Raw genomic sequence first — 24,340 nt, forward strand, 5'->3', positions numbered from 1 at the left:
ATGGAGTCTGTAACAGGAATGGTGGTGAGCTGGCTTATGTGTGAAGAGATCGTGGTCATCCTCAGCTGTTTAGATTGCTGCCTAAAGGTATGGATGTGGAATGGAATGGGAGAGAATAGAATAGAATAGAATAGAATAGAATAGAATAGAATAGAATAGAATAGAATAGAATAGAATAGAATAGAATAGGATTGTATGGAGTGGAATGGAATGGAATGGAATGGAATGGAATGGAATGGAGTGGAATTAACCAGGTTGGAAAAGACCTTTGAGGTTGAGTCCAACCTGTCACCCAACACCATCTAATCAACTAAACCATGGCACCAAGTGCCCCATCCTGTCTCTTCCTACACATACACACAAGAAAACTGCTGGACTAGGAGAGCATGAAGAAAAAACAATTCTCCAGGTGAAAGCTGTGGGGTTTGTTTGCAGATTTGCTCTGTGTGGTTGTCTCTAGATGTGAATATTTACATTTCTCTCCTAGCATAAAGGAAGTGTGTTGCAGTTCTGCCATGGAGTTGGCCACTGTATTTTTAGATTATTAATTTATTGTAATATTCCCAGCTCTGAGACATTAGAAACTCGCTGAGGAACATTCTCTGTTCATGCTTGACAGAGCAGCACAGCCTCCAAGCCAGTTAGAAGCCCAAATCCTCATCTGCCCCCCCTCCACACCCAGGCAGATGTAAGCTGATACCTTTCACGGTGCTGAATGTTTGCGGCTGGCAGGACTGAAGGTCTCTGTTCCTTCGGGCACTAGGGCAATGTGGGGTTGCCTTTGTATATTTTATGCCTTGCCCATATGTTTTTCCAACAGACCTTCCTGCCCCTTCCTCCATTCCCCTCTCTTCTTCTGCATTAGTCTTTTTTGCACAGGCTCTCCAGGACAGGGGAGACCTTATTGCCCTCTACGACTACCTGAAGGGAGGTTGTAGCCAGGAGGGGGTTGGTCCCTTCTTCCAGGCAACCAGCACCAGAACAAGAGGACACAGTCTCAAGCTGTGTCAGAGGAAGTTTAGGATTGAAGCGAGGAGAAAGTTCTTCCCAGAGAGAGTTGTTAGCCATTGGAATGTGCTGCCCAGGGAGGTGGTGGAGTTACCATCCCTGGAGGTGTGCAAGAGGGCATTGGATGTGGCACTTGAAGCCATGGTTTAGTAGTCATGAGGTACTGGGTGATAGGTTGGTCTTTTCCAACCTTATTGATTCTATGATTTCTCCTTACCTTGCTGGTCCATACACAACATGCATGTCTGGCCACTATGTGCTGTTCTTGCATCTGGCTACTCACCTCACTGCAAAAATCAGCAGCCAGGCTATTAGAAACATTCAGTATCCTCTGACTCAGATGATTTATTCCCCATCCTGCTCACTGTCCTTGCGTCCTTGTCTTTCACATTCCTTGCAACACAAACTTGTGCCAAGCAAATGTTTATTAGGACCAAGTATGTCCTAAAACCAGCTCATAAATGGAGACTCCTTCTCCCATCCCTCAGCAGCCTTGGCCTCTTTGGCAACTGGGGAAAGCCTCTGCAACGTGTGGTATGCTGGGAACCTCCTGCAAGAACTCTGCCTGTAATCTCAGGCATCTGTCTTTAGGAGATCCCTCTGTGCAGGGATGACTGCTGAGGGTTCATCCTCAACAGGAAAAGGAGAAAAAAATCGAGCTGAGGGTGTTTCTGACTGTGTCAGCTTGCACAGGAGGTGAAATTCCAGCACAGACAAGGTCATCTGCAGTTCTTGCACACTCACTGCTTGAGATAAACTCTTGGAGAGAGCTAAGTGATGAGCAGTGAGGTGCTCTCGCTACTCAGAGCTGTTACTGCCTGTGAGTGAATGCAGGACTGAAAACCTTCCCTCTGTATTTTTGACAAGGCAACACTCACCTCTAGCAGGGTACTCTGTCTGGCACAACAGCTGGAGAAGGTAAACCCAAGCCACTTCAAATAATCCCTGAAGATAATCAAACTACCCTTCTTTACATCTCTCTTCTGCCTTCCCTACCTGACTCTCCATGTTTAAAGCAATTTATATATCAATACAAAAACAAAAAAAGTGAATAAAGCAGTTTGTGAGTACCTGGTGTTTTTTCTGATCTAAACTTCTTCCTCATTCTTAGGAAAGAGGGAGGAAAGCATAGCATGGCGTAGCATAGCATGGCGTGGCATAGCATGGCGTGGCATAGCATGGCGTGGCATAGCAGAGCATAGCATAGCAGAGCATAGCAGAGCATAGCAGAGCATAGACCAGGTTGGAAAAGACCTTCAAGATCATCAAGTCCAACCTATCTCCCAACACCATCTAATCAACTAAACCATGGCACCAAGTGCCTCATCCAGTCTCTTCCTAAACACCTCCAGTGATGGTGACTCCACCACCTCCTTGAGCAGCACATTCCAATGGCAAATCTCTCTTTCTGGGAAGAATTTCTTCCTCACATCCAGCCTAAACCTCTCCTGGTGCAGCTTGAGACTGTGTCCTCTTGTTGTGGTGCTGGTTGCCTGGGAGAAGAGACCAACCCCCACCTGGCTACAACCTCCCTTCAGGTAGTTGTAGAGAGCAAGAAGGTCTCTCCTGAGCCTCCTCTTCTTCAGGCTAAGCAACCCCAGCTCCCTCAGCCTCTCCTCACAGGGCTGTGCTCCAAACCCCTCCCCAGCTTTGTTGCCCTTCTCTGGACACCTTCCAGCAACTCAACATCTTTCCTAAACTGAGGGGCCCAGAACTGGACCCAGTTCTCAGGGTGTGGCCTAACCAGTGTTGAGTTCAGGGGAAGAATAACCTCTGTTGTCCTGCTGGCCACACTATTCCTGATACTGGCCAGGATGCCATTGGCCTTCTTGGCCACCTGGGCACAGTAGCAGTTCCCTGACATTTTTGAGACTGGTTCAGCTCTATGTTATGGCTGGTTTAGGGCTTGGTTTTTTTGGGAGATATTTTGCTTTTTCCTTTTAGAGTTTTGCTTCTCTGGAAACTTTCCCTGTTTAATAATCACCATGTGTGTTATTCTCCTTTCTCCAGCTGTGGTTTTTCCCATCGTTCTGTCCTTTGTGGTTCATTCCTAAGCAGCTACTAAGTTTTCTTTGAAGCCATTTCCTCTGACTGAATTCAAATGTTTCCTGGTCTTTTCAGATAAGGGATTTAAATGATAAAGAGATATCTGTTCCCTGGAGCAGATGTACAATGGAAGAAAACAGGTCCAGTTTAAAGAGGTATCTGAACCCAAAGTGCATCACATTAGTCCCATGAATTTCCAAGGTCTGCAAAAGATATTTCATCTTACACTCCAGTTTGCAAAGGAGATGTGAGATAATTTCTACCCTTTTATACTATGGAGTGAACCAAACGTTCTTGGTTTAACCCTCCTGCTCTAGCTAACTTTTGGGGGCATCAGGACTTGGCTAGGTCTGAAGTTTGCAGCTCCCATTCATTTATAATCATAGAATGGTCCAGGCCAGAAGGGACCTCCAAAGGTCAGGTAGTCAGACCTCTCTGCAGTCATCAGGGACATCCCCAACTAGACCAGGCTGCCATGGAATGGAATGGAATGGAATGGAATGGAATGGAATGGAATGGAATGGAATGGAATGGAATGGAATGGAATGGAATTAACCAGGTTGGAAAAGACCTTCAAGATCATGGCCTCCAACCTGTCATCCAACACCATCTAATCAACTAACCCATGGCACCAAGCACCCCATCCAGTCTCTTCCTAAACACCTCCAATGATGGTGACTCCACCACCTCCCTGGGCAGCACATTCCAATGGGCAATCACTCTCTCTCTGTAGAACTTCTTCCTAACATCCAGACTAAACCTCCCCTGGCACAGCTTGAGACTGTGTCCTCTTGTTCTGGTGCTGGTTGCCTGGGAGAAGAGACCAACCCCCACCTGGCTACAACCTCCCTTCAGGTAGTTGTAGACAGCAAGAAGGTCTCCCCTGAGCTTCCTCTTCTCATAGGGCTTGTGGTTGAGGCCTCTCCCCAGCCTCATTGCCCTTCTCTGGACATGTTCAAGTGTCTCAATGTCCTTCTTAAACTGAGGGGCCCAGAACTGGACACAGGACTCAAGGTGTGGCCTAACCAGTGCTGAGTACAGGGGCACAATGACCTCCCTACGCCTGCTGGCCACACTGTTCTTGATGCCTGCCAGGATGCCATTGGCCTTCTTGGCCACCTGGGCACACTGCTGGCTGATTTTCAGGCAGCTGTCAACCAGTATCCCCAGGTCCGTTTCTGTTTGGCAGCTCTACAGCCACTCCTATCCCAGCCTGTAGCTCTGTAGATCATAACTAGATTTTCAGTGTGACTTTTGCTTAATTTTCACAACCATGAGAATACTGGGGGAAGAGGAGGGCACTTTGTGATTCTTCTCTTGACTTATGGCCAAGTCATTGCTAGATTCTGTGGCACCAGAATACCCTTTCTTGAGCACCACTAATAATCAGCTGTGGCTAACAACAATGACAGAGGTCAGCAGACATGGTTTTCTCTACCACTTTGTGTGCCAGTTGCCATGGTAAGCGGGAAGCACAACCCAGGCATTTTCCTAAAGGAAACTGAAGTCATGAAGGAGGTAGGGAAGAGAGTCAAGCATTGAATTCAGCTGCTGAGTAGTGAAAAAAATGTTTTTTGTTTAACCTAATGATTCATCTGGTTTTTGTAGAGCAGCTGTAGCATCATAACCTTGAGTCCTGTGTCCACTTCTGGCCCCCTCAGTTTAGGTAAGAAGTTGAGTTGCTGGAAGGCGTCCAGAGAAGGACAACAAAGCTGGGGAGGGGTTTGGAGCACAGCCCTGTGAGGAGAGGCTGAGGGAGCTGGGGTTGCTTAGCCTGGAGAAGAGGAGGCTCAGGGGAGACCTTCTTGCTCTCTACAACTACCTGAAGGGACATTGTAGCCAGGAAGGGGTTGGTCTCTTCTCCCAGGCAACCAGCACCAGAAGAAGAGGACACAGTCTCAAGCTGTGCCAGGGGAGGCTTAGGCTGGATGTTAGGAAGAAGTTCTTCCCAGAAAGAGAGATTTGCCATTGGAATGTGCTGCCCAGGGAGGTGGTGGAGTCACCATCATTGGAGGTGTTTAGGAGGAGACTTGATGGGGTGCTTGGTGCCATGGGTTAGTTGATTGGATAGTGTTGGATGATAGGTTGGACTTGATGATCTTGAAGGTCTTTTCCAGTATGGCCTGGTCCATTTCTATTCTATTCTATTCTATTCTATTCTATTCTATTCTATTCTATTCTATTCTATTCTATTCTATTCTATTCTATTCCTATTCCTATTCCTATTCTATTCTATTCTATTCTATTCTATTCTATTCTATTCTATTCTATTCTATTCTATTCTATTCTATTCTATTCTATTCTTCTATTCCACTCTACTCTCCTCTCTTCTATTCTGTTCTGTTCTGTTCTATCCAATGTAATGAGGTGGAACTCTGAGTCTGTTTGATAGATATGTGTCATCATTTCACTTGCTATTGACATTATTATGGGATACTGAATTTTAAGAGTAAATTGTAACCCTCAATAAGAAAAGTGTGTGGTCAGACCCTAACCCTTATCCCCACAGTCTAAACCCAGACAAACATAGCTTGGTGTCGTGGCCTCTCACACAGCAACAAAAGAAGGGTTCAGACCTCACGTCAGAGGAAGACAAAGGCATTTGCACTGCATTTGCAAACCAAATCCAGGAGGAAGAACCATTCCAAAGCATCACTAGAGCACAGGTGTGGTTTTATAAAAACTCCAGTTTAATCTCATGGCTGAGACCTGGCCAAACATCACTTTTTTGTTCTTTGTTGGTTTTTTCTCTGTTGGAATTTTTTTTCCTTTTGTTGTTTTTCTAAGTAATAAGGCACATAAGCAGGCAAGTCCACACAGAAAACAAAGCTTAACAAAAATAACATTCATCAGAGCTAGCAGGACAAATAGTCACAAACTGGGGCCAGTGGGATGGGGATAGTCCTTTTCACAGTGTTTGACTTCCAGCCCTTCCCTTAACCTGGCAGCAAATAGTATTTCAGAGGGGACCAGTGCCTACGAGAAGAAGTTCAATGACCTGGACTGCTGCATGGAGCCCTCAGGAAGCACTTGCCCCCTGCCATCCTTCCTTTCCAGGGCTATTAAAGTCCTGCTCCATCTTCAGTTGACTTCAGTGGCAAGCTTTCTATTCCTTCTTGGAGCAGAATTAGTCTTCACAAGGCTTTTACATTGATTAGGAACAAGCAGAAGGTAAATCGTATCAGGATCAGGCAGAGCCTTCTCCCCCCCACATCTAGATTTACTTTATTTATTATTTTTTTCTAGAGGTGGAGAGGAGCAAAAGGAACAGCTGCAAAACTTGGGCATGCTTGAAAGGTAATATATGCTCAGTAGATTTGTTTGCATTCTCAAGGACTACGGAGGAGCTTGTGCTTTAAAGCCCAATCAGTCCTTGCTCTCTGGTCTTCCCTGATCTCATCCCTCCTCTCCAGGGACATGATCCAGCTCAGGGAAGCAGATTCAGACCTTCTGCCCACCAGAGATTAGCCAGAACTCATTAGCTTCTCTTCTCTGGGCAAAAAGCCAGCTGATCTTCCACCCTTGGTGCTACCAAAGTGGCAGCAGAAAACTGTTCCATGCATCAGCCCAAGTTACACAGATGTGCATGATTCTGTTTCAGCCATTCCTTCATTTTAATTACATTTCCTTTTTAATACATTTATATAAAATGTTCTTTTATATATATATATATATTTATATATATAATTTTAACACAATATTCACCACTACAGTTACTTCAGAACTCATAAAGAAAGGGAAAAAAAAGACTTTAATTGCACCACTTGGACTCTGGATGAGGGAAAATGTTGCAGGGCTTTATGGATGCTCTCTAATTCAGACTGCAGTTCCACTTGAGCTTTAAAGGTGAACAAAGAAGCTCTTCAGTATTCCTGAAGTGACAGTAACAGGATGGACAGCTCACATGAATGTGGTTTACAAGGCAAAATACAATCCTCGCTTCTATTTACTCTCCTGCTCAGAAGGCAGCTCCACATAAGCTGGCATTATCCACGTCCTGCCTTTCCATCAGAGGCTTCCTATTTTTGCCAGCCCAGCCATTTTCCTCTGAGTTACACTCAGGAGAAGCTGCACAACCTCCCTGAATACATTGGGAGTGTGACATCCCATCACTTGTCTCCCATTGGTAAAAGTCCACCTGCAACACGTGTTGGTGATGTCACGTCACGACTGGGACCGGGGACATTGGCAAACTTGGGAATGGCTTTTTACACTCTTCACAGTTTCAGACAGATTGAAGTGTGCTGCAGGATCCCTGAAATGATCCCTGCAGAGCTGCAACTGGTGTCACAGTCTGTTTGGGTGGGTCTTTTCCCTAACACCAGACTTTGCCCTCCTGTGTACAGAACTACAGCATCTGCCCTGGGTTCATCACCTGTAAATCTGATCTACCACTCTCCACAGCACTTCACAGAAAAAGGCAAACCCAAACCAAGCAAATACCCCCAGAATCTTTTCTTAAAACCTCTGGTATTGCAAGGTTGGGTTGGAGGGCAGGAGTTTATTATTCACAATGTACCACTGCAAAACCCCTGAGCTTCAGAAGAGCTTCCAGTCTCAGGTTCAGCCTGCTGCTGCAGGATGGCAGAAGACAACCTTAGGACTCTGAAGGAAGGATGATGTCAGGTCTGCCCCTGAATGAGACCTCACAGAAGGGCTTAATAAAGTTTGGTCTCAGGAAAATCCAACCACACAGCACCTTTCAATGAGAGATGGTTTCTGTCCTCTGACTCTTTCCAGCTATCAGCCTCTGGCCCTTGAAGGTGACTGCAACTATCAGTCTCAACATGGATCCATGGTGAAGCATTGCAAACTCCGCAGAAGTCTGAGCTGGGAATCCTTGCGCCTGTGCAATGGTCACGTTGCAACTAAGTGAGTGCTCTCAGCTCTGCTGGATCTGGGGCTTTACCTCAGTGCTCTTGATACAAACCCACAGAACTGTGGTGATGTGTTTGCATTAAGCCTGTTTGGCTAGGCTCTTAGAAGTTTGCTACACTAGCTGAAGGCTGGAAAGTAAATTGCAGGTAGAGGTGAGATCGAGCTACAGAAGACAGATGTTGTTACAGCATCTCTGCATAATTGAACTCCAGGACCTGGGACCTGTTTCTGACACACCCTTAAAAGTATAGTCTGAATACAGATGTTAGTTAAAGCTGATTTTTAATATGAAGTAAAGCTCTCTACTCATTTTGTATTGCAGGAGTTCTACCACTTATGCCAAAAGCACTACTGCTTACCGGAGCGCTTTTAGGGGTGGAGACAGTGTATCATACACAGATTGCCAGACCTCATTGCTTGTTTGTGGATCAGTTTATAGGAGAGTAAGAAGGAAGGGGGGGGGGAAAAAGGGTAAAAATAAAACAGGGGTTTTAAGGTGCCAAGGTTTCATCACATTTACTTTTTCTTTCAACACATTTCCCCGTGAGTTTGCTGGCTCCTTTCTAGATGCCCTGGCAGACAAAACCTGTAGGAACTGAGAGGCTATCAATCCTTGTCCAAACTATAAATCCCTGTCCAAACTAAACTATTTTGTCAATGCCAAAAAACAATAAATCTGGGCATCATTTCCACACCTTTTTCTTTCTCTAAAGCCTTACCACAGTCCCCCCCATATCACACCTTCCCAAGCCGTTTGCCGTTGACCTAGCTGTGGTGGTTAAAAGCTTTCCCGTGAGGCAGCAAAAAAAAGGGCATTTTGGTGCCACGTAGGCACAGGCCTGTGCTAATGATGAGGAGCATGGAGGATGGGAAATGCCCTAGGTTTAATTGGAGGATGATGACAGAACTGTCACAGATTCTGGACCTGCTGGCCACAGCTTGCCCAGGAAAAGCATAAGCTGAGAGCTGTGAGAGAACATGGACCCCAATAAGAACTGCAGGCTCTTGTCTGGTCTTCCCTCAATGAAGCTGACAGCACAGACTTGGTTGTCATCTCTGTTTCCTCTCAGTGAGGAAGGAGTATAGTGGGGAGGATCAAAGACTGAAACTGGTGACTTGGAAAATCCTTCTTGTTTTATTCCACTCCCTTTGGCTATGGTAGGAGGAAATTCTGCTGCAGATACCTCCCTTGCATCTTGTGGGTCCAGAACTCCTCAAAAGTACTGCGTCATCTTTCCACTTCGGCAATCAAAGAGTGCAGAGAAAGCACCATATGGGCTCTGGGCTCTCCAGCCACAATGACAGTAATTAAGTGGTACATACAGCACAGACCACGGGTTGAGTTTGCTAACAATGTGAAAATGACAGTCCTTAAAAGCAAAAAGCAAAGCAAAGCAAAGCAAAACAAAGCACAACAAAGCAATTAAACATACACCCATTGAGAAATTCTGACTGATGCTCAGTGGCTGTCACACTTCCTACCAGATGCTCAGTTACTGCTTGAATTATGGACCATAATACCCATCTGCAGGCCTACAGGCTCAGGCATCTCCATCAGTTATGGTCCCTGCAAGCACCATTGAAGGGACAACCTCAGTGCCGGCAGCAACACCTGTGTTCCTGTCTCACCTGTAGTCACTAGTGACTCTTAACAGCAACTGGGCAACAACATGGGCTGTGCATGACTTTGCAATTGCCTGTGGTCATACAACAGGCAATTGATGAGCCAGTGTTGAATGTAGAGTTAGAAGCTTTCAAAAAGAAGCTTTGGTTCTATTTCTGTGGCAGGTGTTGCTTATGTGAACAGCCCCTCACACACACACACACACACACACAGAGAATCCCAGAATGGTAGGGATTGGAAGAGACTTCTAAAGGTCATCTAGTTCAACACCCCTGATAGAGCAAGATAGCCTAGAGTAAATGACACAAGAACATGTCCAGGTGGGTTTTTAATGCCTTCAGAGATGGAGACTCCACAACATCTCTGGGCAGCCTGTTCCACTGCTCTGCCACCCTCCAAGTCCCCCTCTTAAATATATTGGTCGCAATCTGTTCTGCAGCCCCACAATCACCCTCATTGTCATATTCTTAATCAATTGGAAAGCAGTGAGGGCCAAGGAGATGACAACCAGACATGTTCTCAGAGAAAAAGGGTAAAATCACAGGGGGAGGAAGTTTAAAAGAAGCAGCACCTGGGGATATGCCACATAGTGGCAATGAAAGACCAAGGGTCAAAGATATGTCAGTCAGGGTGCAAGCCAGCAATAGCCTAAGGACATGCAGATCAGAAGATTCTCTCGCTTTTCTCTGTTGTTGGTAGCATGGAGCACAGCTGAAGATAGTTGCAAAGGTGTCATCTGGCTTCAAGCAATGGTGAAAACAGTTGATACTGGCCCTTGTTATGAGCACAGCTTTGCTTTCATTGCTATCGGCCTAAGAAGCCTCTACCACTGGACGGCCAGCCGCACGCTCATTCCCCAGCCACACAGAACTTGTCAGCCCAAGGAAGGTATGGCTGAGCACACCAAAACCCATGAGCAGGACTTGGAAGATTAGAAGAACAGCTAGGTGTTTCCTGCCCAGTGACTTTGGTTCCAGCCCTTACACACGCTGGAAAGAGCATATCTTTGATGCAGGGATAAGAGCTAGAGGCAGTGCCTTCACGTCTTATGTTTGTTACTGGACCATCCTTGAATGTCTCACACCTTGAGTGACTTGCTCATGGCAGAATTATCATAGGGCACAAGCCCTGTGAGGAGAGGCTAATGGAGCTGGGGTTGTTGAGCCTGGAGAAGAGGAGGCTCAGGGGAGACCTTATTGCTGTCTACAACTACCTGAAGGGAGGTTGTAGCCAGGTGGGGGTTGGGCTCTTCTCCCAGGCAACCAGCACCAGAACAAGAAGACACAGTCTCAAACTGTGCCGGGGAGGTTTAGGATGGAGGTGAGGGGAAGGTTCTTCCCAGAAAGAGTAATTGGCCATTGGAATGTGCTGCCCAGGGAGGTGGTGGAGTCACCATCCCTGGAGGTGTTCAAGAGGGGATTGGATGTGGCACTTGGTGCCATGGTTTAGTAGTCATGAGATGGGTGATAGGTTGGACTTGATGATCTCTGAGGTCTTTTCCAACCTTGTTGATTCTATGATTCTGTGATCTCCTCTTCAGCTTTCCCCAGCCTCCTGCACTGCTTATTTACACTGCCTACATCAGACAATTGAGATGGATATTCGTGGTCCTTCACTGGCAGCTGGGAAGCAAAGGAAGGAGATCCCAAACATCTGGACTTACCTCCATCAGCAGATGTTGTGCCCTGGGCTGCAATGCTTTGAAACAGTGTTTCCTCCCAGGCCTATTATCTAGTTATACCCAGATTTATTTGTCCTTTGCTTTTTCCATAGGGAAGATGAGACTTTCACAGGGCTTGTTAACAGTAAACATGAAAAAAATGCAAGTTCCCTGGGACTGGCTTACACAAAAATAGACAAAAAGGCAGAGAGTGAGGGAGTAAGCAGGGGTGAGAAAAGGGAAGGAAAAGCAAGACAAAGAGACTATGACCCTCCATAACAAAATGCTTTGCAGAAAGCTGAAAGGATTTGGGTCCATCTTGCACCAAACAGTAGCAAAATGGCAACAGAGTTGGTCTTGAACGCTCCCAATGCCATCAACCACAGGAAAGGAGTAAAAGGAGCAGGCTGCTATTCTATCTGCCTCCCACTTCGTCCATCCAGAATCACAGAGCGCCTCTGAGGCTGGTAAAAGCAGCTGGTAGAAGTCTCCAGCCTCTGCCCATTCTTGGGAATGGTCATTTTGTTCCGCAGTGTCACTCCCTCGGGCGTCGTCCGCGACGTCTCGGACAGATCGCCACAGATGGAACCTGAAGAGGTGGTCTGAGTGGGGCTTCTTATGGGCGACAACATCACCCTAGAGTCTGCTGAAGAGGAGGGGTGGTCTATAATGGGGAAAGGGGGACTGAAGAGAATCAGACTCTGGGGCCTCCCGGGCCTAGATCGATAGGAAGGCTTGGAGAACCCTGATGGCCTCTCCATCTTTGAGGACTGTGGGTTATCGCCAGCTGTCTCCCCCTCAGAGGTGCGTTTTCGGCGCAGAACTGGGGCGTCCAGAGCAGGGTAATGACTGGTCTGAGAAGGCTCCAGTGGAGAACCAAGGCTGCTGTGCCAAGGACAGGGTGAGTCCTTCTGAGCTGGGTCGCTGTTTTCTTTCTCTGCCTTGGTTTTCTTCTCCGTCAGCGGGCTCTTGGGGGCCTCCAGGTGACTCCATGCCACCCGCTGTGTCTGCCTGACAGCCTGCTTGGCTTCTGCTTCCTTCTTCTCTGCTGATGGAGTGGCATTCTGAGCCTGCAGGGGCTGGGGGATCTGGGTGTACTGAATCTTGGGTGGTATCACAGGCACTGCTCTAGCCTGGCACATCTTGATCATAAAGGAGGTCCTAACTGCTGACACGCTGACAGGGGCAGAGTTACGACGGCCAGTGGTGGCGTGGGCCACTGCCAGATAGTCCAAGTCTAGATCCATGTGGGCATTGAAATGGGACCCCCAGGAAACACCTTTGTGGGCAGCAGGGCAGGCAGTCGGCAGGGATGGGACAGAATCACTGCATTTTACTTCTTTCTGTCCATACAGGAGGTTCCCAGGGGCAGAGGGCTTGGACAGGCTATCAAACGTGAAGAAATCTGGGGCTGGAAGGAGTGAGTCCAAGTTGAGGGACGATGGCCTAGTCTTCAGCTTGCGAGGTGTTTCTTCACTTTTATTGCTCAGCTGTGAGTCAGTGGCAGAGCATGATGCTTTGGTAACAGTCTCTCCTCCCAGGGCAGTGTCCTGAGACAAGGATAACTCCTCCTTGGTATTCTTTGACTGTGACAAACTTCCTGGACTATTTTTGTATTGTAAAGACAGCTCAGGCTTTGAGCTCCAAAGGTTTTCTTCACTCACACCCACTTTCTTTTCCCCTGGCTCTGAAAGAGGGATTCTGGAGGGCCTTTCTTTCTCAGCTGGTGCTTCCTCTCTGCCGAGGGGGTACCTCAGCTCCTCGGGTTTCAAAGATTCTTCTGGAGGATATGTGTCATTCTCATCTTGCTTAGATTTGCACAGACTAGAGGGGGGAAAGGGCTGTGTTTTGGGCAGCTCACAAGTCACTGGCAGAATGTCACTGCATGGTTGCTGCTGGTCAGTGACATCTATGAAAGAGAAAGGGATAGTCCATAGACTCATCACTGTGTCTTTGCTGTCCAGGGAGAGGCTGCGACTGAAGCGTGGTCTCAGAGAGAGGCCTGTCTCTGCTCTCTGGCTCTGTGGCTGAAACCCCTGTATCATCTTCTCCTGAATGTCCTTGAAGGTGGGGGAGTGGAGTGGACTTGTAACCCACTGGTGATCCTCCCAGGGCTCCACAAGTTCTAAGCCCTGCACATTATCTGTCCATGTGTCCTCATCGTCCTGGTCACCAGTGTCATGGGTTCTGATAACAGCATTGCCCTCCTTCAGCTCTTGGATTCCAGCTCCACTCAGTGCCTTGGAGGAGAATGTGTCCCTTTCATCATCAGTCATTACCTCAGGCTTTTCCCTCTGAGTCTGGGCTCTGGAAAGGCCATCTTTTTCCTGCAGCTGGCAAGTCCTATCTCTTTCTCTCCCTGAATCTGAACATGCTTCTTTGGAACAAGGAAGTACATCACTTGGGGAAATATCATTAAACTCTGATTGACTGTGAAGCTTCCAGTCCAGGGGAGGAGTGAGACATTCACTCCTGCTGTTCACCACTGGGTGGTGGTTCTTTGATGCAGCTGTGCCACTCAGAAGAGGACCCAGTCTGGGCAGGGCTGAAGCACAGCTCTGCTGTGCAACCACATCAGACTGACAGTTAGGGAGGCTGTCCTGTCTTTCCATGCTGGTGGCACCAAATAAAGGCATCTGAGTTGCTATCTGTGGTGTTTTGCTTGCAGACTTCTGCTCCAGTAATGTTGGACTCTGCCCTGGACCTGAGGATGAACTACCTGTTTGTACTGAAGAAGGGGATTCAGAAATTAGGCCCATTCTGGGGACAGCTGTTGGCAAGAGCGAGAGCTCTTCTTCAGGTTCGATGATTTTCAGTTCCTGCTGTATCTCTGGCCACAATGGTTCCAGAAGGGCATTTGCAGAGTCCTCCTCAGGCTGAAAAATAGAAGTAATGCTATGAACAAGCAGCTCACAACATACCAGTAAAAAATATTTTCATTGTCCCTGTGATGGGTTATGCCCTTCCTGAAAGCAGGGGGGGAGGGCTTGTGAGAGCTTTGCCCTCCCTGGAGGGTGTTTGCCCCCTGGGAAACTAAGTTAGTCTGTTCCACTCCCCCTCCCTGTCCAGCAAGCCTATAAAAAGGAGGACACTGCAGCCATTAGCTCTCTTGGCCCCTGACTTTGCCTGGACAAGGACTGCTGCTGGCTTCCTGCTTCTCTGCCTTGTGGTCAGGGATGATCCTTCTCCCTGCTACATCCACACCTCTCCAAAGGACTGGTTTTGTCTTTTATATTTCTTTTTTTCCCATCTATCCTTGTTCCTTACCCTTGTGAACCCTACCTGTTATTGTTATATATCTTTATCTATATATCTGTATATCTGTATATCTATATCTATATCTATCTATCTATATCTATATCTCTATATATATACTGTTTAAAGAAAATTCTTTACCTCTCTACTTCCAAGCCAAATCCAAATTATTTCATGGTGGATTTGCTCCTTCCCTTTCTTTTGGGAAAGAGGAAAGAGGAGGGGGGAGCGGGAGAGGGATTCTCAGCCTTGCCCCCATCTGAGCTCTTAAGTCCCAGTTAAGGCTCAAACCACCACAGTCCCCAAGCAGCCCTGTTAGGATATAGAGGCTTCTGGATGCAGACACTCATGGGTGCACACACAGTGACTGCTGCAAGTACAAGGAAGGAAATACATCTATAAACAAGTGGGTTTATGGAGAAGATCTGAGGTGCAGCCAAAACGAGGTCTGGACAGATGTACTGAAAGAGGGAGGTGAATGAGGAGCTGGAATGTCTCTGCCTGTTTCTCCTCTCTTCCCATTCAGGCTCGCTTGGCCTCACCAGAGGACCTACATTCCCAAAACTGCACATGAACTGGGATGAATAATCTACCGGGGAGCTATGCCAAGAGGCTTTAAATAGCTGTCCAGAGATGAGTATTGCTGCAAGAAACTTGGTGGAAAAGCTTCACTAGAAATACAGAGGAGGCAAAAATAATGACAATTTTTTTTTTTTTAGAGAATGGAAGGGGGAAAAAAAATCAAACAAAACCCCTCAACTGTTCAGACTGTGCAGGACAAATGGGACAGCAAAAGTACAGGGGGAACCCAGAGAACATGGGCCAAAATTCTCACACATCTGAACAGGCTACAGGCTGGGGTCAGAGTGGCTGAGAGCAGCCAGGCAGAAAGGGACCTCGGGGTACCGGTTGACAGCAGCTGAACATGAGCCAGCAGTGTGCCCAGGTGGCCAAGAAGGCAAATGGCATCCTGGCCTGCATCAGGAAGAGTGTGGCCAGCAGGAGCAGGGAAGTCATTGTGCCCTGTGCTCAGCACTGGTTAGGCCACACCTTGAGTTCTGCGTCTAGCTCTGGGCCCCTCAGTTTAGGAAAGATGTTGAGTTGCTGGAAGGTATCCAGAGAAGGGCAACAAAGCTGGGGAGGGGTTTGGAGCACAGCCCTGTGAGGAGAGGCTGAGGGAGCTGGAGTTGCTCAGCCTGGAGGAGGCTCAGGGGAGCCTTTATTGCTCCCTACAACTACCTGAAGGGAGGTTGTAGCCAGGTGAGGGTTGGTCTCTTCTCCCAGGCAAGCAGCACCAGAACAAGAGGACAAAATCTCAAGATGCACCACGGGAGGTTTAGGCTGGATGTGAGGAAGAAATTCTTCCTAGAAAGAGAGATTGGCCATTGGGATGTGCTGCCCAGGGAGGTGGTGGATTCACCATCACTGGAAGTGTTTAAGAAGAGACTGGATGGGGTGCTTGGTTGCATGTTTTCGTTGATTAGATGGTGTTGGATGATAGGTTGGACTCAATGATCTCAACCTGGTTAATTCTATTCTATTCTATTCTATTCTATTCTATTCTATTCTATTCTATTCTATTCTATTCTATTCTATTCTATTCTATTCTATTCTATTCTATTCTATCTACAGTATCACATCTGGAGAGCCTGAGTAGACAGATCAGACTGACTGCAGTCATACAGTTACATGCAATGAAGACTAAAATAGGACAGTAGGTAGTTGTGTAAAGGTAAGTGACCAGAAGGTCATATGGGCAGCAGTGAAATCAGTACACAGTCAGCTTTTGGCCCTTGGCCCTGCTTAGCTTAGGTCACAGGCTGAGTTTTCATGACTAAGGACACCAATGAAGCTTTAAACAACCTCCCATTCACCACCACCACGTTGTCTCCTTTCTTTTATCTCATGCCTTCTTCCTTACCACATCTCTTAAGTGTGACCCTTCTTCTGTCTTAGCTGGCTCAATCTCCTGCTGGCCACAGCCTCCTCCTGAGGAGATATCCTTTGTCTTGAGCTGTCCTTGCTCTGCCTTGCTTGCAGGGAGCTCTCCTGTATGAGGCTCTGTGGCTGCTGTTTTCTCCAAGGCAGGACTCTCTTCTGAGGCTTGCTGGGGGCTGCTGGTCTTGCTTGTGCAGCTGCTTTGCCCATTTAATGTCTCCTGATTTTCTGCTGCTGGCTGTGGACTTTCTAAGGATTCAGGTTTCCTGGCTGACACCAACTCCTCAGGGTGAGAGCCTGGATCAGAAAGACAAATGAGCAATGTAAGAACTTGTGTCTGAAAACGTGCTCTGACACCAAGCACTGCTGTTTCAACCCAATGCCAACTAACAGAGTTGAAGAGCTCCCTTTGGGCATGGCAGGAGGTTGCTGGGAGACCACCCACCTCCCCAGTCTCATTAGGGCAACAAACACCAGCCTGACCTGCTGCTGTCAACACCCACCCTGCTATAGCTTAGTCTCCTTCCTGCCACAAGAGCAGGCTGGAGCAACCTCCACACCACTGAGCTGCAGGGCACCTTCAGGAGCCTGACAAAAGTTCCACATCCCACCCCTTAACGCACTTTTACCTCTGGATGTTGCTGCTGGCAGGGCGGGCCCTGGCTGTCTTTCCTTCTGCTCTGGCATCTGCTCTGTCTTGGTGTGAGTCCCTGCTTCCAGGGCAGAGGGGTTCGTGCTCTCAGCCACCAGAGAGGACAGCTCCTCCAGGCTGGAAAGGGAAAGCTTCTCCTTGGCTGGCACACGGCAAGGCGTGCTGTTGGTGCTGATGACTGCAGATACCCTCAGGGGAACAGAGACAGCAAAAGGCTCTGAGATGTTCAGGGCTTTCCTCTGGTGACGAGGGGAAGCCTCCAAGGGAAAGAGGCTGCTTGGGAAGCCTGACTTGGCAGCTGTTTCAGAGGTGTAGAACATGCGACCCCCTTTGGGGGAAGTCTGCTCATTTTCAGCATCCTCTGCTCCCCGGAAAACCTTCAGCTGCTCAGGAGGTGACTTTGCCTGCAGTGGCCGGGGGAGACCTTTCTCCCCGCTCAGCTCTGAGCTTCCTTTGGCCCCCAGGGCAGATCCTTCCCGCTCCCACTCGTTCTCCTTGCTGAGGTCATACGAGCTGCCTGTGCCTCCTGTCCGTATCTTCATCACAGGAACGAAAAAGCCTCCAGTAGTCACTGCCCGTTTGAACCTGCTCTTTTCATCCTCCCCTAGAGAAGGGAAAATAGGAGCAACTCAGTGGGAGGTAAAGCATTAGTAAAGAACCTTCCTGTGTGAGGAGCCCTCTCCAGTCCTTTCAGGGGTGAGTCCTGCCCTGATGAGCACCTATATTTCCCCAGAGAGATGGGGACAGCAGACACTGAAGATCTTCCAGGCTTTAGCCCCGGGGCCTGCTTCAAACTGGGCAGGCAGGGCTGGATAGGATGCTGTGCAGTGGAAATCACCTGAGACTTTTATTAGAGGCCACTCAATCAGGTGCAGCCAAGTCTAGGGCACTGCCCACAAAGATCATAGCTCCAGGCTTTGTTTGCCTGTCACTTATGAATGGGAATTTGGTGCCTGGAATAACCAAGAATGAAACCAAACCAATCCCACTGCTAATACAGATGCAGACAGGCACAGAGGTAACTCTCAGGTGCATACACCATAGACTCCATGATCAGCATGAGCCAGCAATGTATGCTTGCAGGCCAAAAGGCAAACCCTGTCCTAGGCTGCATCAAGGGTAGTGTAACCAACAGGATGAGGGAGGTGATTCTCCCTCTCTACTCTGCTCTCCTGGGACCCCACCTGGAGTACGGTGTTCAGACCTGATGCCCCCAGCATAGGAGGGACATCAGACTGCTGAAGTGGGTCCAGAGGAGGCCATGAAAATGATTTGAAGGCTGGGGTGCCTCCCTTATGGGGGTAGGCTGAGAGAGCTGGGGCTGTTCAGCTTGAACCTTATAGTGGCCTTCCAGAAAGCCAGGAAGGGATGTTTTACAAGTGCTTGTAGTGATAGGACAAGAGGGAATGGATTGAAGCTGGAGAAGGGCAGATTTAGACTAGATATCAGGAAGACATTCTTTACAGTAAGGGTGATGAGACACTGAAACAGGTTGCTCAAGGAGGTTGTGGATGACCCCTCCCTGGAGGTGTTCAAGGCTAGGTTGGATAATGCCTTGAGCAACCTGGTCTAGTGGAAGGTGTCCCTGCCCATGACCTGGGGGTTGGGACTAGATGATCTTTAAGGTCCCTTCCAACTCCACTATTCTATGAATCTATGAATGTTAAAGGTCTTTTTCAACTGAAATGATTCTGTGAGTCTACAGAAGACACAGAAAAGAGTGAAAAAAATATACATGCCCATAAAGATGGGGGCACATGTCAGCAGCTGTAGCATGAGAGTACAAAGATACACAGCGTGGTGAGGTAAGCAAAGAAACAGCCCCCAGGTGCCTTCACATAAGCATGGGGGCGAGCTGAGAGTGCAGAGGAGCAACCCTGCCCCCTTACTGTATCAGGCTACTGGTGTCTCACCTTCCACTGGCAGGGAGCACAGCGAATCCATGCTCTTGGCAGGCCGAATAGTTGCTTTCTCTGTGGAAAAATGAGGTTCAGAAGGAGGCTTCAGATTCTGAGGCTTTGCAGGTTTCAGCCCATAAAGACCAAATGCTGCCGCTCGAGCAGCACGCCAGGCAGGCAGCAGATTTATTTGCTGTTCCCAAGCATTCCCCCCACCCCTGTATCCACACCATGTGCCTTATTACCCACAACACTTGTCCACACAGCTGGGGATCTGCTAGTGCTAACAACAGCTTTGCACCTGCTGGACATGTGGAGAGCTATACTTAACCCGACCAGTCAACACCATCTCCACTGTGAAGCAGTTAAGCACCCCCAGAGCTATTATGTGCCACCACCCTCCCCAAGTGGAGGCATACTGTTGGCTGTGGGGACTTTTTAACTAAATGGACATAAACACCTTCTCACCTTCCTGATAGCAAATGGTGAGTTATTTTTGTGCTGCACTCCCAGGGTCTTTGGCTGGCCTGAGCATACCTTGCCTCCAGCAAGGCAGCAGGAAATTGATGAGGGCAGTAAGCAGCCTATTTTCCCAGTCATCCTCACTGGACTTGATTGTCCAGAAGCAAGTCACTCCTTGTCACCACTCTACAAGCCTGCTCCTGTGAGGCTCTGGAAGCACGTAGCTGCTGCCAGCTGCTCTGAAAAGGGGACATGGAGGGGGGAGGTAGCTAGCTGGGAGGCCAAGTTAGCCTCTGGCAGTCCAAAAAAGGGTCTGTGGAGCTCTGGAAAATGTCTGGGAGCATAGTTTGCTGTGCACAGTGTTGCACAAAGTAGGTAAGGCAGAATGTGAGCAAGCTTGTTGGCTGTCATATAATTAAGGCTTCTGGTACTGACTTTCACATGGGCATAGGAGCAACTCCAGCTATTTGTGGCATTTATATGGAGTCCTGGCTACCTTTTGCACTCATATGGCATGATGTATTGAGCACTGTCTCTGCTTACCCAGAGGAACAGAATTCAAGCTGTGAAGCTTGCATTTAATTTGGCTTGCAGGCTCAGGTGCATGGACACAGGGTGTAAAAGTATGTACCGAGTCTCAACAGCAGGTTCAGCTGTTTCCTCACATTAGGCTGTAAGCAGAAAGCAGGTGAAAATACAGAGCAGCACTGAAGTACTGCTTCTCAAAAACACTGCCTCAGTGCCTAAATCTCTGCACACAGTTTTGGATTTCTGCTGGTGAAAATGTATAGCTTCCTGTCCCACAGCACTGGCTGGGTTTGGAACAAGGCTTGCTCCCCGTGATCACTGGGCTGCAGGCATTCCTGGGCATCCTTGAGATAGCACTGCTTCTGGACAGAATTCTTTATCCAGTTGAGCAGGTGAACCCATGATCAAAATAAGATGGAGAGCTATTTTGAGGTCTGCCATGGGCATCATATGTAAGGCCATCTGTGAACACAAAAACACTGGGGAAGGAAGGGGTCCAAAAGAGCTAGGTCAAGCAGCTGGCTTCACACTTTTGATCCACATACAGCTTCTCTTATATGTGGTGGTAGGTGAGGTTGCCAGTGTTAAATGTTATGCAGTGTTTGGTAATGCTCCTTCCAATGCCAGCTCCTGGGGTCACAAGATTGTTTAGCCTGGAGAAGAGGAGGCTCAGGGGAGACCTTATTGCTGTCTACAATTACTTGAAGGGAGGCTGTAGCCAGGTGGGGGTTGGTATCTTCTCCCAGGCAACCAGCACCAGAACAAGAGGACACAGTCTCAAGCTGCACCAGGGGAAGTTTAGGCTGGAGTTGAGGAGAAAGTTCTTCCCAGAAAGAGTAATTGGCCATTAGAATGGGCTGCCTGAGGAGGTGATGGAGTTGTTGTCCCTGGAGGTATACAAGAGGGGACTGGATGTGGCACTTGGTGCTATGGTTTAGTTAGTCATGAGGTATTGGGTGTCAAGTTGGACTTGATAATCTTTGAGGTCTTTTCCAGCCTTATTGATTCTATCATTCTTTGATTCCCTGAGCTTCCTTTTCTCCATGAATGAACCAAGGGACACAGATCATTAAAGTCTTGTGGAAAGGACTGTCCCTTACAAGCCACAACCAGCCATTTCAGTTGATTCTTGGTTTGGGGACCAGGCCCAGACTTATTTTATTGATAGCAACTAATGATAATGCATCTAATGAAATACTTGGGATGATCTCTGAGACCTTTTCCAACCTTATTGATTCTATGATTCTAAGTTTACCTAAAATAATTTGACCTTTATCACCCTCTTTAAGAAGGATTTGGAGAAATGGAGATTTGATTTGGAGACACTAAGAAAATCTGGGCTGCATCAACCTGAGATACTTCTAGATGAAAGCAGGTAAAAAAAAAAGGATATGCTTTCTTTTAGAAACTGTGATTACTTTTCAGTCAACTTCATGGTCTTCCAAACTTGAGTCATCATTTCTGAATGCTGGGAACTCGCACTGCCAATGTGATTTTCTAGGAAGCTGGGTGTTTAAGAGACTGCCGCTCAGCAGAGGCTAGAACTTGGGATTCCAGCCAAGAGAAAAGACAGCTTCTCTCTCATAAAATGTGCAAGAGAAATCACTTTCCTCACTCTATTGAGAGCTTCAAGCAATAGGGACTCTTGTCACCTTGTTTTTCACAAAGACACTGGATACAGTTGGTTCTTTAATACTCTTTCCTGGAAGGACAGCCCTTCACCCAGTGTTGTGTAAGGTACATTGTGAGCCAGAGGCTGGCTGGGCTGGAAGCGTGAGGAAGTTCTTCAAGATGACAGTGGTGAAGCCCTGGAATGGGTTGTCCAGGGAGGTGGTTGAGGCCCCATCCTTGGAGGTGTTTAAGACCAGGCTGGCTGAGGCTCTGGCCAGGCTGATCTAGTGTGGGGTGTCCTTACCCATGGCAGGGGGGTTGGAACTAGGTGATCCTTGAGGTCCTTTCCAACCCTGACTGATACTATGATACTATGATATTATGACTAACTCAAACCTACATAGCATTTTCTAGTCACCAAGCTTGACAGCTGGGCAATGGGAGCCTATTTATCACATACCAAAATGGAATATTTACTGTAACTGTCTGGCATATCCTCCTGAAACAGTGCTTCTCACATCATATGAAAATGAGATGTGCAGGAAATCAGGCAACAAACCCAAGCCCATTAGACTATCTGAAGCCTAATGGTATTTATTAGTGAAGATGTTGACTTGCTGGAAGGTGTCCAGAGAAGGTCAAGAAAGCTGGGGAGGGGTTTGGAGCACAGCCCTGTGAGGAGAGGCTGAGGGAGCTGGGGTTGCTTAGCCTGGAGAAGAGGAAGCTCAGGGGAGACCTCCTTGCTCTCTACAACTACCTGAAGGGAGGTTGTAGCCAGGTGGGGTTTGGTTTCTTCTCCCAGGCAACCAGCAACACAACAAGAGGACACAGACTCAAGCTTCACCAGGTGAGATTTAGGCTGGATGTTAGGAAGAAATTCTTCCCAGAAAGAGAGATTGGCCATTGGAATGTGCTGCCCAGGGAGGTGGTGGAGTCACCATCACTGGAGGTGTTTAGGAGTAGACTGGATGGGGTGCTTGGTGCCATGGTTTAGTTGATTAGATGGTGTTGGGTGATAGTTTAGACTTGATGATTTCAAAGGTCTTTTCCAACCTTGTTGATCCTATTCCTATTCCTATTCTATTCTATTCTATTCTATTCTATTCTATTCTATTCTATTCTATTCTATTCTATTCTATTCCCATGTAGATGCAGGTTGTCCCACGCTGTCAGTATTGCAGGAGAAAGCTGCAGGGAGAAATCCTTTAGGGAAAAGGTGTGTTCTTACCAGAGAGCTTCTGTGCCCTTACGAAGACGCTGCCGTTGCGACTCAGCTTAGACTTTGACTCCGAGCCAGAGCGGCCCAAGTTAAATATCGACTTCCATTTCTTGGACTTGGTTGATAATTTTCTCCTGGAAGGAAAAAGGGCTGAGGAGGGTAGCAAACCCCAAAGACTTTCATCTTCTCAATGTCCCACCCAAGCCTCTGAGCCTTCTCTCCTCAACTCTGTCCCTCTTTTCTCACGTCTTTCAGTTCTCAGGCATGCAAGGCACAGCTGCACAACGAGCTCTTCCTTTTCTGTACGTGATTGATCTGTGTTGCTGATTGGATGGAAAGACACCCAAACCAACCCTTCAGAGAGCTGGCTCTGGCATCATGCCACAGCAAAGGTGTGAGCAATCAACCATGCTTGTGTCTCCAGAAAGGAGAGGCTTCCACAGCTGGAACTATCTCGCAGTAGAGTGAAGAAAATTTGCCTTTTAAACGGGTTTGTAATGACAGAATGCAAGATAAGTTCCAGAGAACTGAGGGAACTGTTTCTTGGTGCACAGAGCTGTCCTTTAAAGTTCACAGGCCTTTTAGTTTTTGGTGAATGATGAAAAAAAATCAAAGGATCCCTTATACAAACCAGCTATTAATGTTTCTCAGGCCAACATTACTTTAATCATAGGTGCTGTATGATCACATGCAAGTATAATATACTAATCCAAATGGAGGAGGGGAAAGGGAATTAAAGCAATTTCTCAGAACTGCCAGAGCAAGTGGCACACCAGTTCCCTGTCCCTGTGGAAATCCTAACTTCCAACAAAAAGAGGCTACTAATCCTCAAGCCAGTCTTCTTCTATGCATATTACTGCATGAAGTTGTGTTTCAGTTCCTGCGCATACCCACTCTGACTCATGCTTCAAACTCCCCTTTACCAAAGCAAGAACCCTCTTATCTCCTCGTCTCACGTTCCATAATGGGCTTTCTACCTCTGCAGTTCTGCTTTTCCTTCTGATTGGTACTCAGAAGAGCACAAACCAGTCCTACAAAGAGGATTAATATGTTGGGGATAGGATTGTTCTCTTCAGGTGAGAAATGCACCCTCATGTCTTGTCCTCTTGCCAGTACTCCTGTTGGATGGCTCCTTATTTCCTCCAATTTATCAAGTGCAAATAAATATCTTTGCTCTGGTGCTTCATGGGTCAGTAGATTAATGATCCTCCTGCTATAATCTCCCAGAACCAGACAGCAGAGTGGCCATATATTAAAAGATAGATAGACCAATAGATAAATACTTGTGCTGGGCAGCAGAGCCAACAACTGCAGCAACCTCAGCTGAAATTGGACTCTTTCTCCTCACACAGGCATAGGTGGCACTATGTCAATACCTTTCCATGCTAGGAGTGAACATTCACCTTGCTGCTTGACTGAGTACAGAGGAACATGGATGATGATGAAGCAGAACAGGCCATGGATCAGCCACCAGCAGGTGGAACCCTTAGAAGAGCTATGTCCAGACCTGCTCCATCCTCAACCCATGTTTAACCAAATCCTAACCTGACACAAAGATGCA

At 47.6% G+C, this 24,340-nt stretch overlaps 1 protein-coding gene across 1 annotated transcript in view; it reads right to left on the minus strand.

Moving 5' to 3' along the window:
• Nucleotides 1-5,723: 5,723 nt before the first annotated feature.
• Nucleotides 5,724-24,340, minus strand: part of ARHGAP31 (Rho GTPase activating protein 31) — an 87,336-nt gene continuing 68,719 nt past the window's right edge. The window contains 5 exon segments of the mRNA XM_068169551.1: nucleotides 5,724-14,092; nucleotides 16,393-16,706; nucleotides 17,039-17,665; nucleotides 18,975-19,034; nucleotides 22,789-22,913. Of these exon segments, the coding sequence (XP_068025652.1) occupies nucleotides 11,627-14,092; nucleotides 16,393-16,706; nucleotides 17,039-17,665; nucleotides 18,975-19,034; nucleotides 22,789-22,913 (3,592 nt within the window). The 3' untranslated portion in view covers nucleotides 5,724-11,626.

This window comes from Melanerpes formicivorus, unplaced genomic scaffold, assembly GCF_026170545.1.
Source record: "Melanerpes formicivorus ecotype bairdi unplaced genomic scaffold, bMelFor1.0.p_v2 SCAF_192, whole genome shotgun sequence".
NCBI classification, from domain to species: Eukaryota; Metazoa; Chordata; class Aves; order Piciformes; family Picidae; genus Melanerpes; species Melanerpes formicivorus.